At 34.4% G+C, this 15,427-nt stretch overlaps 3 protein-coding genes across 6 annotated transcripts; 1 reads left to right on the forward strand and 2 right to left on the reverse strand.

The window, feature by feature from the left end:
- Positions 1-9,252: 9,252 nt before the first annotated feature.
- Positions 9,253-10,295, reverse strand: LOC100648631 (26S proteasome non-ATPase regulatory subunit 9). The gene is made up of 4 exons (XM_003395827.4): positions 10,143-10,295; positions 9,894-9,993; positions 9,631-9,815; positions 9,253-9,555 (listed from the first exon to the last, which is right to left on the reverse strand). The coding sequence occupies exons 1-4, from the start codon at positions 10,251-10,253 to the stop codon at positions 9,328-9,330; spliced, it is 624 nt and encodes a 207-aa protein (XP_003395875.1). The 5' UTR covers positions 10,254-10,295; the 3' UTR covers positions 9,253-9,327.
- Positions 10,296-10,489: 194 nt separating this feature from the next.
- On the reverse strand, positions 10,490-15,377 carry LOC100649058 (tetratricopeptide repeat protein 30A). Of its 4 annotated transcripts, none has more exons than XM_020863294.2 (9): positions 15,253-15,377; positions 14,155-14,220; positions 13,743-14,081; positions 13,535-13,670; positions 13,280-13,444; positions 12,923-13,191; positions 11,250-11,657; positions 10,775-11,159; positions 10,490-10,700 (listed from the first exon to the last, which is right to left on the reverse strand). In XM_020863294.2, the coding sequence occupies exons 1-9, from the start codon at positions 15,292-15,294 to the stop codon at positions 10,558-10,560; spliced, it is 1,953 nt and encodes a 650-aa protein (XP_020718953.1). In that variant the 5' UTR covers positions 15,295-15,377; the 3' UTR covers positions 10,490-10,557. The 4 variants fall into 4 exon arrangements, with proteins under 4 accessions (XP_020718953.1, XP_020718952.1, XP_048262052.1 ...); XM_020863293.2 differs by having other exon boundaries at positions 15,188-15,315; XM_048406095.1 differs by lacking the exon at positions 15,253-15,377 and adding an exon at positions 14,431-14,568.
- Positions 11,902-13,339, forward strand: LOC105665807 (nucleolar protein of 40 kDa). Its single transcript, XM_020863299.2, has 2 exons — positions 11,902-12,020; positions 12,121-13,339. The coding sequence occupies exons 1-2, from the start codon at positions 11,904-11,906 to the stop codon at positions 12,790-12,792; spliced, it is 789 nt and encodes a 262-aa protein (XP_020718958.1). The 5' UTR covers positions 11,902-11,903; the 3' UTR covers positions 12,793-13,339.
- Positions 15,378-15,427: the final 50 nt, after the last annotated feature.

The raw sequence follows: 15,427 nt of genomic DNA on the forward strand, positions 1-15,427 counted from the left end.
CTGAAACCCACTTCACCGACAAAAACTACCTCAAAATACACGGCTACAACATCTACCATACCCAACACCCCAGTGGAAAGGCACACGGCAGCACCGTAATCATCATCAAATCCAGCATTAAGAACTACGAGCTTCCATCATTCCAGAAAGATTACCTTCAAGCCACAAGCGTAGCAATAGAAGACTGACATGGTACAATCACCACCTCAACAGTATACTGCCCTCTCAGACACTCGATTGCTAATGAGAACTTCGACAGCCTCTTTGACGCCCTGGGCAATAGATTCATAGCTGGAGGAGACTATAACGCCAAACATACCCAATGGGGCAGCAGATTTGTCACAGCAAGAGGCAAAAACCTTCTGAAAAGCATAACCACCAACAATCTCAACTACCTAACCACATATAAACCCACATACTGGCCCACTGACACTAATAAAATCCCCGATTTACTCGACTTCTTCATAACCAAAAATATCTCGCCCAGATATGTCCAAATCAACTTCTCGACTGAACTCTCTTCCGACCACTCCCCCGTAATAGCAACAGTCGGTTCAGCAATAATCGAGAACCCACCTAATGGCCTTATTCACAACCAACTCACCAACTGGCAGCTCTTTAGAGAAATCTTTAACCGCTCAATCTCACTAAAAACAAAGGCAGATATCGAAACTGCCACAGAATACTTAAACACGAGCATAATAAACGCCATCCGCTCCTCCACACCTACTAAGATTTCTATCAGCAAACACGAATATCCCCATTACATATTAAACAAAATCACAGAAAAACGAAGACTAAGAAGAGCATGGCAGGCCCATAGAATACCGGACGACAAACGCAAACTAAACAACGCAACCAGGAAGTTAACCAAAATCATTAAAAAATACAAAAATGACTGTTTTCAAAAATATCTCGTCAATTTGTCCCCCACTGCCGACTCCAACTATTCACTATGGAAAGCTTCCAAGAAACTCACGCGTCCCTCTCAAATAATCCCACCAATTCGCTGTCCGCAAGGCGGATGGGCACGAAGCCTTATGGAAAAGGCCAACCTCTTCGCCAACTACCTTTTTCTTTTTTTTTTTTTTTTTTTTATTTATTAAAATTCACAATTTGTCCAATTTGGACATTTGGTGGAATTTTTTAACGGTTAAATTAGCATGTTGGTGGCTACCCCCAGCGGGGTACCATCCTCGTGTTTCTTAGGTTATGTCCTTTATAAGGTCTGCTGGGTGCTTCCTTTTTAGTCTTCTGTCCATATTTATGATTTTGTATGTTTCCGCAGCTAGCCGGTTTATGTGTGTTGCTATTCTTAATTTGTATTTCTCGGAGTATCTGCTGATTTCTTCCATGACCGTTGGCATTCCCAGGTCCCTTCGTATATCTTCGTTTCTGACGTACCAAGGTCCGTTTACTATTGTCCTGAGGATTTTAGCCTGTATTACCTCTATTTTGATTATATGGCTCATTGCTGCCGTCCCCCATAGTGGTATTCCGTACGTCCAGATTGGTTTTATGATCGTTTTATATATTTTTAATTTGTTTTCTGTGCTTAGTTTGGATTTTCGGCTTGTTAGCCAATGCATTTGTCTTCTTGTTTTCTGTATTTTTTCTACTATTGATTTGATGTGTAGTTTCCAGGTGAGTTTTTGATCTAAGTGGAGTCCTAGGTATTTGACATGCTTTGTTTGCGTTATATGCGTGCCGTTCAATAGGATGTTTGGTGGTATCTTTTTCCGTAGCGTGAATGTAATATGGTTGCATTTATTCGGGTTTGCTTTTATTTGTTTTTCTTGTAGCCAATTTTCTATTTTTACGATATGTTCTTGTAATATTTTGACTGCCGTTTCTGGGTTAGTATGCCTGACTAGCTGTGTCGTCCGCGAATGTCAATACTGTGCTGTTGGTAGTTGTTGGTATGTTCGCCGTGTATAATGTGTATAGTATTGGGCCTAGGACGCTTCCTTGTGGTACCCCGGCCTTGATGTCTTTAACTTGAGAATGTGTGTCCTTGATTTTTATTACGAAGGTTCTGCTGCTTAGGTAGGATTTTATTAAGTGGTGTATTTGCTCCGGGAATTGTTCCCTAATTGTTTGTAGTAGACTTTCATGGTTAATTTTATCGAATGCTTTCTCTATGTCTATAAAGAGGGCTGTGCAGTATTCCTTGTTTTCTAGTGCTACTATTATTTCGTTTATAAGCCTGTGCATTTGCTCTATCGTGGAGTGTTTGTTTCTGAAACCAAATTGGTGATCCGGTATTAGTTTTTTTGTCTCTATTATTGGTTTTATGCGGTCGTATATTATGTTTTCCAGTATTTTGGAAAATACTGGAAGCAGTGATATTGGTCTGTAAGATGCAGTTTGGTGCGGGTCTTTGCCTGGTTTATGTAACATTTTGATCTGTGCTAATTTCCATGGTTTGGGGAAGTATTGAATTCTTAGAATTGCATTGAATATTATTGTTATTAGTCTTATTGCTTTTGGCGGAAGGTTTTTCAAGATTTTACCATTGATTAGGTCGATTCCTTGCGCTTCGTTGTTTTTTGTTTTATCAATTATGTTTCTAATTTCTTGTGCCGATGTTTTAGGTATGGTGTATTCCTAGTCGGCTGTGGTAGTAGTGGTTTGTGGATCCTCCTCCGTATGACTTTTGAGGTTGCTGTTGTTGATAATGTGTGGTGTGAATGTGTTGCAGAGGTGGTTGGAGAATTCTTCAGCTTGTTCTTCGTTGCTTCTTGCCCATGTGTTATCTGCTTTTCTGACTGCCGGGACGGGTATTATTGGCTTCCTTATTTTTTTCGTGGCTTTCCATAGTGAATAGTTGGTGTTCTCGTGTGTGGAGAGTGTCCCTATGAACTTTGCGAATTCGTTATCGTTGTGCTCCTTTATTTTGTTTTTTATTTCCTTTGCAAGTTTGTTTAGGTGTTTTTTGTTTTCTCGGGTTCTGTATTTTTGCCATTTTGCTTTTGCTTTTCTTTTTTCTTTGATTTTGTCGAGTATTTCTTGCGGGATTGTTATTGTTTGTCTGCTGGTTGGTTCGGGAGTAGTGGTTGTCCTTGCTGCTTCCTGAATAGTTGCTGTCAATGTTGCTACTGCCTGTTCTATGTGTTCAGGAGTTTTTAACGGGATGTTGCAGTTTATTTTGCTTTCTATTATTTCTTTGAAAGTTTGCCATTTGGTGGTTTTATTGCATAGTGTTTCTGGTTTACTATAGTAAATTGGTTTGTTTCTGTATTCAATTATTATGGGTGTATGATCGGAGCTGAGCTCGAGGTTGGGTGTTATTTTTAGTTTATTTGTGTTTAGTCCCCTTGTAACTGCAAAGTCCAGAAGATCTGGTTTTTTGTTAAGGTCAGTCGGCCAATGTGTCGGTGTTCCTGTGGATAATATATTGAGGTTATTATTTCTAATGTATTTTTCCAGTGTTCTACCTCGAGGTGTAATGTTTCTTGACCCCCAAAGCGTGTGCTTTGAGTTGTAGTCTCCCGCTGCGATGTATTTGTCCCCTAGGTCCTGGAAGTATTCTTCCCACATTTGTGTTGTTATTTTGTGTCGCGGAGGCACATATACTGCTGACAACTGGAAGTAGTTGCTGCTCGTTTGAACTGTAACAGTGGTTGCTTGTAAATATTCTTTGTTAACTTGGCTGTGTAGATAATGTTTGATATCGTTTCTGACTATCACTGCTGTCCCTCCGTGAGCTTTTCCTGAGGGGTGTTTGGTATCATATATGGTATAGTATGGTATTTTCAAGTAGCTTTTTGTAGTGAAGTGTGTTTCTGAGACAAGTAGTATGTCTATATTGCTATTGTATATGAATGTTTTAATTTCGAGGGCCCGTTGTTGCAGGCCGTTTGAGTTCCAGGCTGCTATTTTTAGAGTGTCCGTTTTTATTTTTTGCTTAGCACGTTTGTAATTAGTTGTAGCATGACTGTGATTTGTTGAGTTTGCTGTTTTAGTACTGCGTTTTATTCGCTTATCATTCTGGTTAGCATTTCGGTGTTCTTTATGGATTGTTTGAGCAGTTCTTTGATTTCTGCAGTGTCATTGTTACTATTGCTGTGGTGTTGGTTGTGTGTATGTGTTGATTGGCTGGTTATTTGGGCATAGCTTAGACCACCAATGGTGTTGGTGCTGATAGGTTTGGTGTTTGTAGCTTGCTCTGTACTTGGAATTATTTCAGGATTTGTGCTGTCCTGTTGGGCTTATGTGTTAGTGATTGTTCTGCTTCGTAGGGGCGGGAACAGTTTACGTTGTAATTGTTTTCTTACTTCACATCCTTTATAGCTGGCTGGGTGGTTTCCGTTACAGTTGTAGCATTTAACCTCCTCAATTTTTCCCGTGGATGGGCAGTGTGTCGTGAGATGATTTTTTGCGCATTTAACGCATGCCGGGGTTCTATTACAATAGTTTTTGGTGTGTCCGTATTGTTGGCACCTTATGCATTGTGGGATTTCTTTTTTATATCTGGGAGGCTCAACTTTTACTATTGTGTTTAGCAGTTTTTTCTATATCGTATATTTCTTTATTGTTGTTTTTAGGTTCTAGTTCAACCAGGAATAGCGGTAATGGTTGTTTGGTATCGTATTTGTTTATGTTATTTATTGACCTTACCTGGTGACCGATTTTTGCCAGTTCTTCACTTATTTTTCCAGTATTTGTTTTTGGGTGTAGTCCCCTGATTACTGCTTTGTAGCTTTTGTCGGTTTTGAGCTGAAAAGTGTGATATGCTGCATTTTTTTCTTTTAGTGATCTTGTAATTTTTCTGAATGTTTCTGGGGTGTTGGTTTGCACCTTCACCTGGTCTATTTTTATTTGTTTGATGATATAGTTATCCTTCCCTGCGATGTTATTTAGTAGTTCGATGAGGAGGTCGATTATTTTTGCGTCTACGTATATCGGTGGTGGTTTGGGAGTACGGTTTGTCGGACTTTCAGTTGGGTCTGTTGCTGCCTCTTCTGGCAGTGCGCTGAATGGGTTGTGTAGCTTGATATCTTGTAGCCATTGTTTTTTTTCATATGTATCAATTTTCCTCGCGCTTGCGAGCGGGGTTACCTTACGTTTTTTGCTGGAGGTTGCCACCGTCCAGCTTTCTTCCTGGTGTATTGACATGTTTTGCTCCCCGTCGGATTGTGTTGTTTCCATAATATCATCATTTTTCTCTACATATGTAGAGTCTGTAGCTTTATTTATGAAAAATGTTTCACCGGAGTTAATTATTTTTATTGGTGGAATCTGCATGATTCCACGTTTTGTCTATTTTTGGCGTTAACTTTGTCCCTTTCTCTTCTCTCTTGCCGCACTTTCACTGGAGCACTGTTTCGCACGTTCGTTTAGGTCGCCTGCCCAGGCGGAACTGCCAACTACCTATCCAACGTTTTTAAACCTCATTCCTCCAATACCGCTCCGGAAATAACAGAATACCTGCATTCTCCCTTCCAAATGTCTCTCCCCATTAAACCTTTCACTTCTCTAGAGGTTACCGAATTAATCCATCGTCTGATCCCTAGGAAAGCACCGGGGCATGATCAAATAAGTAACAAAGCAATTAAGGAACTACCTGTAAAAGGGATTGCACTCATTTCTTCAATCTTCAACGCAATTCTTCGCCTTGAATACTATCCCAAAACCTAGAAAACGTCACAAATTACGCTCATCCCTAAACCCGGAAAACCAATACACGAAACTAGCTCCTATCGCCCAATTAGTCTTCTACCCACTTTGTCAAAACTATTCGAAAAGTTGCTAACGAATCGACTCCTTCCATTCCTAGAGGATCTGAAAACCCTTCCAGATCATCAATTCGACTTTCGGAAGCAGCATTCCACAATAGAGCAAATCCACCGAATGACACACAATATCAGCCAAACCCACGAAAAGAAAAAATACTGCTCAGCGGTATTCCTTGATATTCAACAGGCATTCGACAAAGTATGGCACGAAGGGCTTCTTTACAAACTTAAAATGTCCTACCACACACTTACTACTCCATCCTAAAGTTCTACCTAACCAATAGGCAATTCATGGTTAAATACGTAGACGCCATTACCACAACTTTCCCAATAGAAGCGGGCATACCCCAAGGCAGTGTCCTCGGACCCCTTCTATTCTCCATCTACACTGCCGATTTACCAATTTCGACAGAAATAACCATAGCAACATTTTCCGACGACACAGCACTATTAGCGTCCCACGCCAACCCGATAATAGCCTCATCCACTCTCCAGCGAGGTCTCGACTCAATGGAAAAGTGGTTCCATAAATGGGTCTTCAAAATTAATGAAAAAAAATCCACACATGTAACCTCCACGCTGCGAAAACAAACCTGTCCACAGGTCTCCATTAACAATATAACAGTTCCCAACAAGGACACAGACAGATACCTGGGCATGACTCTGGACAAGAGATTAACCTGGAAACAACATATCTTAGACAAATCTAAACAACTCAGGGACAAACTCAAAAAATTTTATTGGCTCATTGGCCGTCGCTCCAACCTAAGCACGCAGAACAAAATTACGCTCTATAAGACCGTAATAAAACTTGTCTGGACCTACGGAATCTAATTATGGGGAATAGCAAGTAATTCCAACATTGAAATACTCCAACGCTTCCAATCGAAAACGCTAAGATCCCTATTAAATGCACCCTGGTATGTTACCAACGAAACAATCCACCGTGACCTCAAGATACCTACAGTCAAAGATGAAATACACAAGTCCAGAAGCAGATATAACACAAGAGTCAACAACCACCACAACCCATTAGTCACCCAACTACTAGACACGACGGACCAGATCCGCAGACTAAAAAGAAAATACCCTCTAGATTAAATCCTTAGATTCTACTAGAACCAACAATATTAAACTATTATAAGCCATGTCATTGTATCACGCCAAATGAAGTTACTGAAAATTATCAACGAGAATTGCTTGTAAATATACTAATAAATAAAGAAAAAAAACCCTTCGAACCCTCAATAGGCCCAAGGACCCACCATAAACTTGAACTTCCAACTGCATTGTTCGCACATATGGTTTAAGCCAATCTGTTTGCTCGAAAAGACTTTCTAATCCTAGAAGTGTTTTCGGTTGGTTTTTAGAAAGGTCCTTGGGTTTATTACGCGCTCTTAAGAATTACGGAGAAAGCGGATAGTGGCCTAACGCAAAAAGCGGAGATCTACCTAACGGAAAATCCGGGTTTTCCCATAAACAATGTCGACCATGAACCACGTTGGTAGGAGGCTTCTTCCTCCTATCTTCCTTCCCAACATTGGTCATAACCAATCGGCATCACGGATCATTGCCCTCACTTTCCTAACTAAAAATGTGAGCAACGAATCCGCGTTCTTCGTTCAAAGGGCACACCCATACCGAGCTTTCCTCCGTAATCACATCAGAACGAACTTCAGAGTCCCTATAGCTCTCACAGTGCCTACAGGTCCGAGAGTTCCTACAGCTCTCACAGTGCCTACAGGTTCGAGAGTTCCTACAGCTCTCACAGTACCTACAGGTCCGAGAGTTCCTACGGCTCTCAAAGTGTCTAGCTAGTCAATCAAGGTCAACATCTACGAATAATCCTTTTCTTCGTTACCTGCATCTTAATCAACGGCGTTACTAATTTGTGTGATTGTACAAAGTGTTGGAAATATACATTTTTATAACTCCGTGAATCACAGTGTTATACTACAACAACCACCCCTATTATTCTAACTGAAATAAGGGAATCGAACTATTCGTGGTGTCAATTATTACAATCGTAACGGGAATTTGCGACTCCCGTTGACGCGTTTTCTCGCGACCGCGTCTCCCCGCGATAGCTCGAATTTACACCCTCTGCGATTTGCTACAGCGAATATAGGAATTATCTAATACTATATTAAATGGATAACATCGCATGTGACATAAAAATGGTAAGGAGATCAGGTAACTCTCAAAACAAGTCGTGGATCATGAAAAAGCATTGCATCGATTGCATGTCACGTCTATTTTGTACCTTGTCTGCGATGTAGTGCTGAAAAGAGTGTATTCAAAGATATTTATGAAAAGTTAATAAAGCATAAAATAGTCCAAAATCTCGTACAGTGATTCGTAAATAATTATACATATTTTAACTACATCTAAATATAAAATTCAAAAGTGAAATATGGAACATTAAACCAAATAAAAATTCAGCACTATTTTGAAGTCAGAGATTGGAAATAAAAGTATTTCGATTTTACCTATAAATCATTTCATGCTTAATCAAATCTAATATTAACATTAATACAATTTTCTGCAAGCAAAATTATTTTCTATTATTAACAATATAACATATAAATACTAATATCTAAAATCGCTTTGATTCATTAATACATATATCTTTCCAAATCATAAAATCCAGTTGAAATCCTAACAATATCTTATTATTTGTTTTGAAGACTTGTATCTCTGCATTTGTTTCTCTGTAATATTGAAATATATACCTTATGAGCATCATATGAATCATCATATCATAATCATATGAATAGCTTTCATATTATTGCTCATAAGATATGTATTTCAATATTGTAGTAGGGTTTAAGAAGTAATGATTAATACCTACATAATTAAATACCTACATAAAACTGTGGTCTGTTTACTAGTAATTGTTCTTTGTTTATAGCTTTTGTTTCATTTAAGAAATAAGATAAATTATCTTGTGTTCTTATGTTTGTACCACTACGTTGAACATCATCACAGAGCATTGCTGTCTATTTTTGTTCACGTGGAATTATAGTTACTATATCGGCAGAAATATCTACACTTTTGTTTCCCCTCCACACTTCAAGCAATGTTTCAGAATTATAGAATGGGTATAAAGTATAAACAAGCAACCATAGACATTGATCAGAATACTCCGAAGTATTAGTGTGACCTAACACTTGATATCAACAAAGAATTAAGCTGAACATTGTCTATACAGAAGAAATGTTAATAAATAAATTAATATGCAGTAATAATACAACTTATAACTTGCAATCAATGAAAAATGCATCATGCTGCTGCTTTTTAGTACCTACTGATGCTTCCTCGAATCTGCTTAACTCTATAGCAACTCACTTTAAATACTAAAGTGAAAATTCATATTGATAGATTATATGTACTGAATTTCAAGGTCTCTAACTACCCAACATCTTAGGATTATATCTCTAACATTTATTTAATGCCAACTCCAAGATCATTGCATAGAAAAAATATACTATGAATGCAATAATTATAAATGCAATAATTTATAAATATTCTTTTATTGACTAATATACACACAAAGCCAACATATAAATAAAAATTCTCTCACAAAGCTTTATCTTTCAACTGACTCTATAGGTATTACATTGCAACCCAAAAGACCATTACCAATCCAAGGACGTGGAATTAAAGTCAGGGCTACAATAATAGACCCACGTTTGATTTTTATATTTACTGTCTTATATCTGCTATTTTGTACCAAAGTTCCAATATCTTTTAACGATTTAAAATTCCGGCAATCAATGGAACCAAATTCTAAGATGAGATCATCAACTTGGATTCCCTATATAATTTAACATTTGTAAATTACAGTTTCATGAGTTAGAAACATTATGGAAATCTAAAATAAATTTTTTACCGCTATTTCTGCTGGAGAACCTGAGGATACTAAATTCACTTTCAAGAAAGGATCCAATTGTGCATTATCTTGAACAATAGTTGTAGTTGCAAGAGAATTTTCTGCTTGATCTCCTGCTAGAGCATGCAGTTTATGCAAACCTTCTTCTATTTTCTTCATCAATGTTTTATGATCATTTCTGAGACCTAATCACTCAATAATGTACTAATAAGTCCAAGTTAATAGAATCTCATGCGAGAAAATTGCGTAGTAATTAGACGCACATATTATCTTATATCTCACATGTCTCACTTGGTAAACATCAATGTCATTTCGTGGATATCCTTCGCAGTCCACCAGAGGATCATCCATGCCAACATGACTCTACAATTCATACATATGTATAAAAATTCGGTCATTTCTTCGAAAATTTGACAGATCATTCTATTATAAACTATATTATGTTTATTTTCAATAACATCATTAAACAGATATTCTGTACAAATTTAAAATATATCAATATATGTACATACAATATCTAAGATTTCTTTTAAAGCCTTCAAATCCGATTCAATTTTATCTTTGTCTTTCATAAGCTGAAGAACGTAATCCTTAGCTTCCTGTAACTCCATGTCGACCACCATTTTCACTAGACTGACGTACGCAGTAAATCATCAAGTATGTAACTTGAAAATGAAAACATGAAAAATCATTTTTAAATTCTCAATGCATTTTCAAGATTTCACTTTCATAAATTAAAAGCGAATATATAACAATTAAAATTTTTTCTAAATAATGAGTAGTACACATTTAGATGTCGTAATTTGTAATTAATATATTTCTATATACATTTCGTTATAATACTTCAATAATATTTTATAAGTTTTGTACATATTATGCATATATAAATATGAATAAATAAATATAAATAAATATATATATATATATTTAAGACATCTGTAATTTTAAAAATAGGGCTTTCAAATATCGCGCTTCATAAACAACCGTTTGCTTTCCATTTGGAGTAATAGAAAACATATCTTGCATATCAAAAGGCTCTTCTACTATTGTTACCACGTCCCTTCCGTAAACTAGAAAAAAAGTAATAATATTTCAACAATTGTACGAAAATATTGTTAAATATATAAAAATGGAAAATGCATACCTTCACAGTGTTCTAAAAATTGTATACACTCCTGGAGTATAGTGTCTTTTAAAACTACTAATTGTTTAGCCAACTGTTCTAAAAGGGACAGAAAACACCTCTTCGCGTAAAACCAAGTATCTGTTCCTAACTTTTTATTGTAAGGTTCCAAACTTTTCATCACTCTAGATATCCCGAATTCGTAATTTCCTTTAGAACAATATAAAGTTCCGATTACCAAATTCACAATACATAAATGAAATAATTTTTTATCTTGATCCTCTCGTGAAACAACTTGCTCTTCTTTTTCTATCTTTTTCATTAATCCTTCAGCTTCCGCATTTTGGGATGTCATGATATAACTTACACATAAATTTGCGAGTACTATAGCGCTCACATCTAAAATCTAAACGTTTTATAATATTTAATAATTTCCATATTAACATACATATATGTATAGATCGCACTATAAAAAGCTAAGGATGAAACAACTAACATTATCATATCTTTTTCTAACAATTGGCTCATAAAATCCCGTTGCTTCTTTAAACTTATTTTCTTGCATAAAAAGGGTGTGAGCTACATTTAATTTCCATATATCATGTTCATTGCAAAATTCGACGCTTTTCCTAAAAATTTTTTCGACTTGCGTATAATTTCCAAGTTCCCAATAAATTTTAGCCTGTGCCATTAAAACTGGAACATATCTTTCTAAAGCTTCCTCGTAATCATTAACAGCTTTTTTAACAGCGCTATCGTCATGATTTAATCGTGCTTCCTGAACTCTTTTTGTTGCTTTCCGCAATATTTCCATATGTTTGTTACCGAGATCGTCAAATTTGCGATATGCTTCTTCTGGTGAAGTTTGTTGTGTGATTAATGCATCCAAAAAATCATATAAATACTGTGAAACAAATATTATTATAATTATAATAAAAATTTTCATATTACTTTTAATTTTCACAAATTTGTATTGAATACAAGAATATATTAATAACATTTTCATTTATCATTCTCTGCATTCTAAAGTTCATTTTCTTGCTACAGTCCTGCATTTAGCATTATAAGTATGAATAAACCTAACCTTTGCATCAAGTTTGTCTGATATTTATCTATTGTTGTTGCTTCTTGCCTAAATGCATTTACAGAAATGACTACGTGCAAATTAAATCAAATATTTATTGGAGAAGTTGCATCTGTACAAAATTATGGAGCTTTTATCAGAATTCCAGGTTGCTCCTACCAAGGATTGATACACAAATCACAGGTATTAAGAAAATATATTCGCAATCAATTAACTTATTTATATTCTACAATACAATTAGTTTGTATTTTTGTAATTTTATATGTTTTCATAATTTCATTAGGTAAGCTGTGCTCATATCGATAATGTTGGAGAAGTTTTGCAAAAAGGAGAACGTATATGGTGTAAAGTTATTTATATTGGAGATGATGGCAAAATAGGACTATCTATGAAGTATGTAAATCAAGGAAATGGCACAGATTTAGATCCAAATGGAATACAGCTACAAAGAGATGTGCAAAAGAAAAAGCCTATAGAAAAACATGATCGTAGAACTATACACTTAGAAGCAATCTTTAACACTACATGTATGAAATGTGGAACTGCTGGTCATTTATCTAAAGACTGTTTTATGAGTCCTGATGGAAAAAGGTATGAATTGATCCCAGAAATTGAAGAAAAACAAGATATTATACAAATACAAAGTGATATAAGTAAAAAAGACACAAAACATAAACAAAAGAAATTAAAAAAGAAAAAGAAAGCAAAAAAAATCAAACAAGATGCACTTAATAGTGATTCTGATGAAAAAGATGTAATTAAAAAGAAAAAGAAGGAATATTTTAAACACCAAAAAAAGAAAAAGAAGAAATATGAGAGTTCTTGTAGTGATAAAAATTCTAATGATAGTTTTTATAGTCATGATGTGAAAGCTCATAAACGAAAGCATTCAGAAAGTTCAAGAAAACATACTAAAAAGTGTAAACATTCAAAAACTAAATATGCTAATGAATGAAAGCATAAAAACTAGAATGTAAATTTAATTTTCATGCTGATTTTATATATTTTTAAATTATTAAAATATTTTTCTTGAGACATCTATTTTACAGTGTATCTAACAATATAATAATAAAAATCATACTTACTGATGTTAAATATTTATAGGTCAAGTGTACATTTTCAGCAAGAACATCTGCTGCTAGATCATAATATTGGTATTTGCAATATAACAATAATAAGTTTGCAAAAGTTTCAGGTGGAAATGGATTTTGTTGTAGTAAAAACTGAAGTTTCTCAAATCCCTCATTTGGTTTTGTATCCATATTTATTAAAGCCTGATTATGCAAAGTGACAGCATCAAGTTCTTCTTCAGATCTAGGAGGCATATCTGTTAATGCTTCTTTTGCTGATTCATCTAAAAGCAATAAATAAAGAGCATGAAATATTAAATACCCTATGGAAACTTAAACTTAAAAAATTAAATTAAACTATGAAATGATTACAATTTTGTAATTGATATTCTATGGCTGCTTTCAAGTTAAATGCTTCTGTTAAAGCTGTTTCATGAAGTGTTAATGTATTTCCAACACTGCGTACTTCTATACCTTCTGTTGTCATACCCACTCCTAATTCTGGATGTTCCCTTATTCCTTGTTCTATAATATCAGCTATCACATGCATAATATGTGTTAACATAAAATATTATATTTTAAATATTTGCTTATGAACCTAATGATTTATAACAATATAAATGTTACCGATATGTTTTAATGATGCAGCATATTCTTTTAATTTAAAATAACAAAGTGCCACATTGTACGATAAATGAGGCTTGAAACCTACAATTTGCAATGCATTTACAAATTTTTTTAGAGCTTGTTCATACTGTTCCTCCTAAACAAGAAAGTAGTATACATTATTACATAAACAAAAATTTTACTTCCTTTCCTTTGGTATTTTTTGTACCTTATATAGAAGACATCCTAAATTAATTTCTGTATCAACATCATCCATTGGACATTGATCTACAAGATTTTTCGCAGTGACAACATCTTCTTGCCCATATTTTATTGCTGCTTGTAGTTTCTTTATTTTAAATTCCAAATTACTTTGATTAATGATGTTGGAACATATTGTCCAAGCCTCTTGATACATACATGCTTGGTGTAAAGATTGAGCATGATACAACTTATATATACTTTCATTAGGACATAATTGAACTAATTTTTCATAACATTGTGCAGAAGCTATGAAATCTTGTGTATAAAAATAACAGTGAGCAAGAAGAGACAAACAAGGCCTAGACTGTAAAATAAGTTATTAGCACAGAACATTGATATTGATAAAGAAATTGATATTTCAATGTAGTCATACATACAATGGGGTAAAAATCTAGAAGAATAATCAAAACTTTTATTGTTTCTGAATATCGTTGTTCTTTAATCTGAAAAATTAATTTCCGTACTGTACTTTTTCAATATTTAAAAAAATCGCGTTTAAAATTTATCATTTGATTTTAATACATATATGATATTTAAATATTAATTGTATACTTGTAATTAAAGGAACAAATTTTTAAATAGTTAAGTAATCTCTAAACTTTAAACACTAACAAAAGAAGTAATAGAATTTCTGACATGTAAGTGAATTGTACCATTGAATAAATTGCTTTTGTGTATTCTCCATCTTTAATATGCACATTCGGTATAAAAGTAGTCATCCTTTTAGGATAATTTTTCTATTCACAAAACATTGAATTGTCTCTATACAATAAAGTTTTAATGACCTCACTATGTTACATATAATGTGTGTATAGCATATAATGTTATGATACAAGAGGAAAATCGTAACTATGGAAACAACTGCTTTTTTGTAAAAGAAATAAAATCTCATACATTTAATACTATGTATTTTAAAAATCAAAATATAAGGAACACTACTCAGTGACGACATGATTTTTTTTTATAATAAATAAGTATCTACAGAGATGTTATTTGTAAAACATTTTCTTACATTTTGTATATATGTATTATATATTGAGTTTATATAATATTACAATAATCCCACTATGTACATTTATGTATCAAATTTTTATGTATTCATTTCTTCATAATTCGAGCTTAGCTAAAATTATATGAACAACGTATTTATTACTCATTTACATTTAATACAGATCCTTTTTTGTATTGAATAACGAACTTTTGCTCTTTAAAATATTTACATATGTATTACTCATAACATGATATAAGAATGGTTTAAAACTAGATGCATAATTAAAGTCAAAGATCGTTTCTGTAAATTGCAAAATGTAATGAATTTATATTCTTGATCGCAAAACATGAGCATAAAGTAGCGCCCTCTTAATAGACAATGAACAGTCAAAATAGTAAATATATACTGGTATATCTAACTTTTAAATGAATTTTCAAAGAAGAGACTCGATGCAAAGTATAAGTATGTATATAGGACCACATACACACGTAGTAAGAACGCAAGAACTAAAGAACATTGAAAGCATCTGTGTTTCGATCGTCGTTTCACCAATAGCTCTTTTGCGGATCCGATAACATACATATATGTAGTATGTAAACCAACGACGATTCGTACGTACTATAAGCGGTATAAGCACTGCAGGGTCTCGATAGCGCACT

Source organism: Bombus terrestris, chromosome 5, assembly GCF_910591885.1.
Source record: "Bombus terrestris chromosome 5, iyBomTerr1.2, whole genome shotgun sequence".
Taxonomy (NCBI): Eukaryota; Metazoa; Arthropoda; class Insecta; order Hymenoptera; family Apidae; genus Bombus; species Bombus terrestris.

Coding starts and splice junctions, on each gene's coding strand:
- LOC105665807 (XM_020863299.2), top strand. CDS start 11,904: ATGACTACGTGCAAATTAAATCAAATATTTATTGGAGAAGTTGCATCT. Junction 12,021..12,120: donor GATTGATACACAAATCACAG/GTATTAAGAAAA, acceptor TAATTTCATTAG/GTAAGCTGTGCTCATATCGA.
- LOC100649058 (XM_048406095.1), bottom strand. CDS start 14,496: ATGACTACTTTTATACCGAATGTGCATATTAAAGATGGAGAATACACA. Junction 14,221..14,430: donor CAAAAGCAATTTATTCAATG/GTACAATTCACT, acceptor TTAATTTTTCAG/ATTAAAGAACAACGATATTC. Junction 13,671..13,742: donor TAGGATGTCTTCTATATAAG/GTACAAAAAATA, acceptor TTTCTTGTTTAG/GAGGAACAGTATGAACAAGC.
- LOC100648631 (XM_003395827.4), bottom strand. CDS start 10,253: ATGGTGGTCGACATGGAGTTACAGGAAGCTAAGGATTACGTTCTTCAG. Junction 9,816..9,893: donor TGTGAGATATAAGATAATAT/GTGCGTCTAATT, acceptor TTGAGTGATTAG/GTCTCAGAAATGATCATAAA. Junction 9,556..9,630: donor GTTCTCCAGCAGAAATAGCG/GTAAAAAATTTA, acceptor TAAATTATATAG/GGAATCCAAGTTGATGATCT.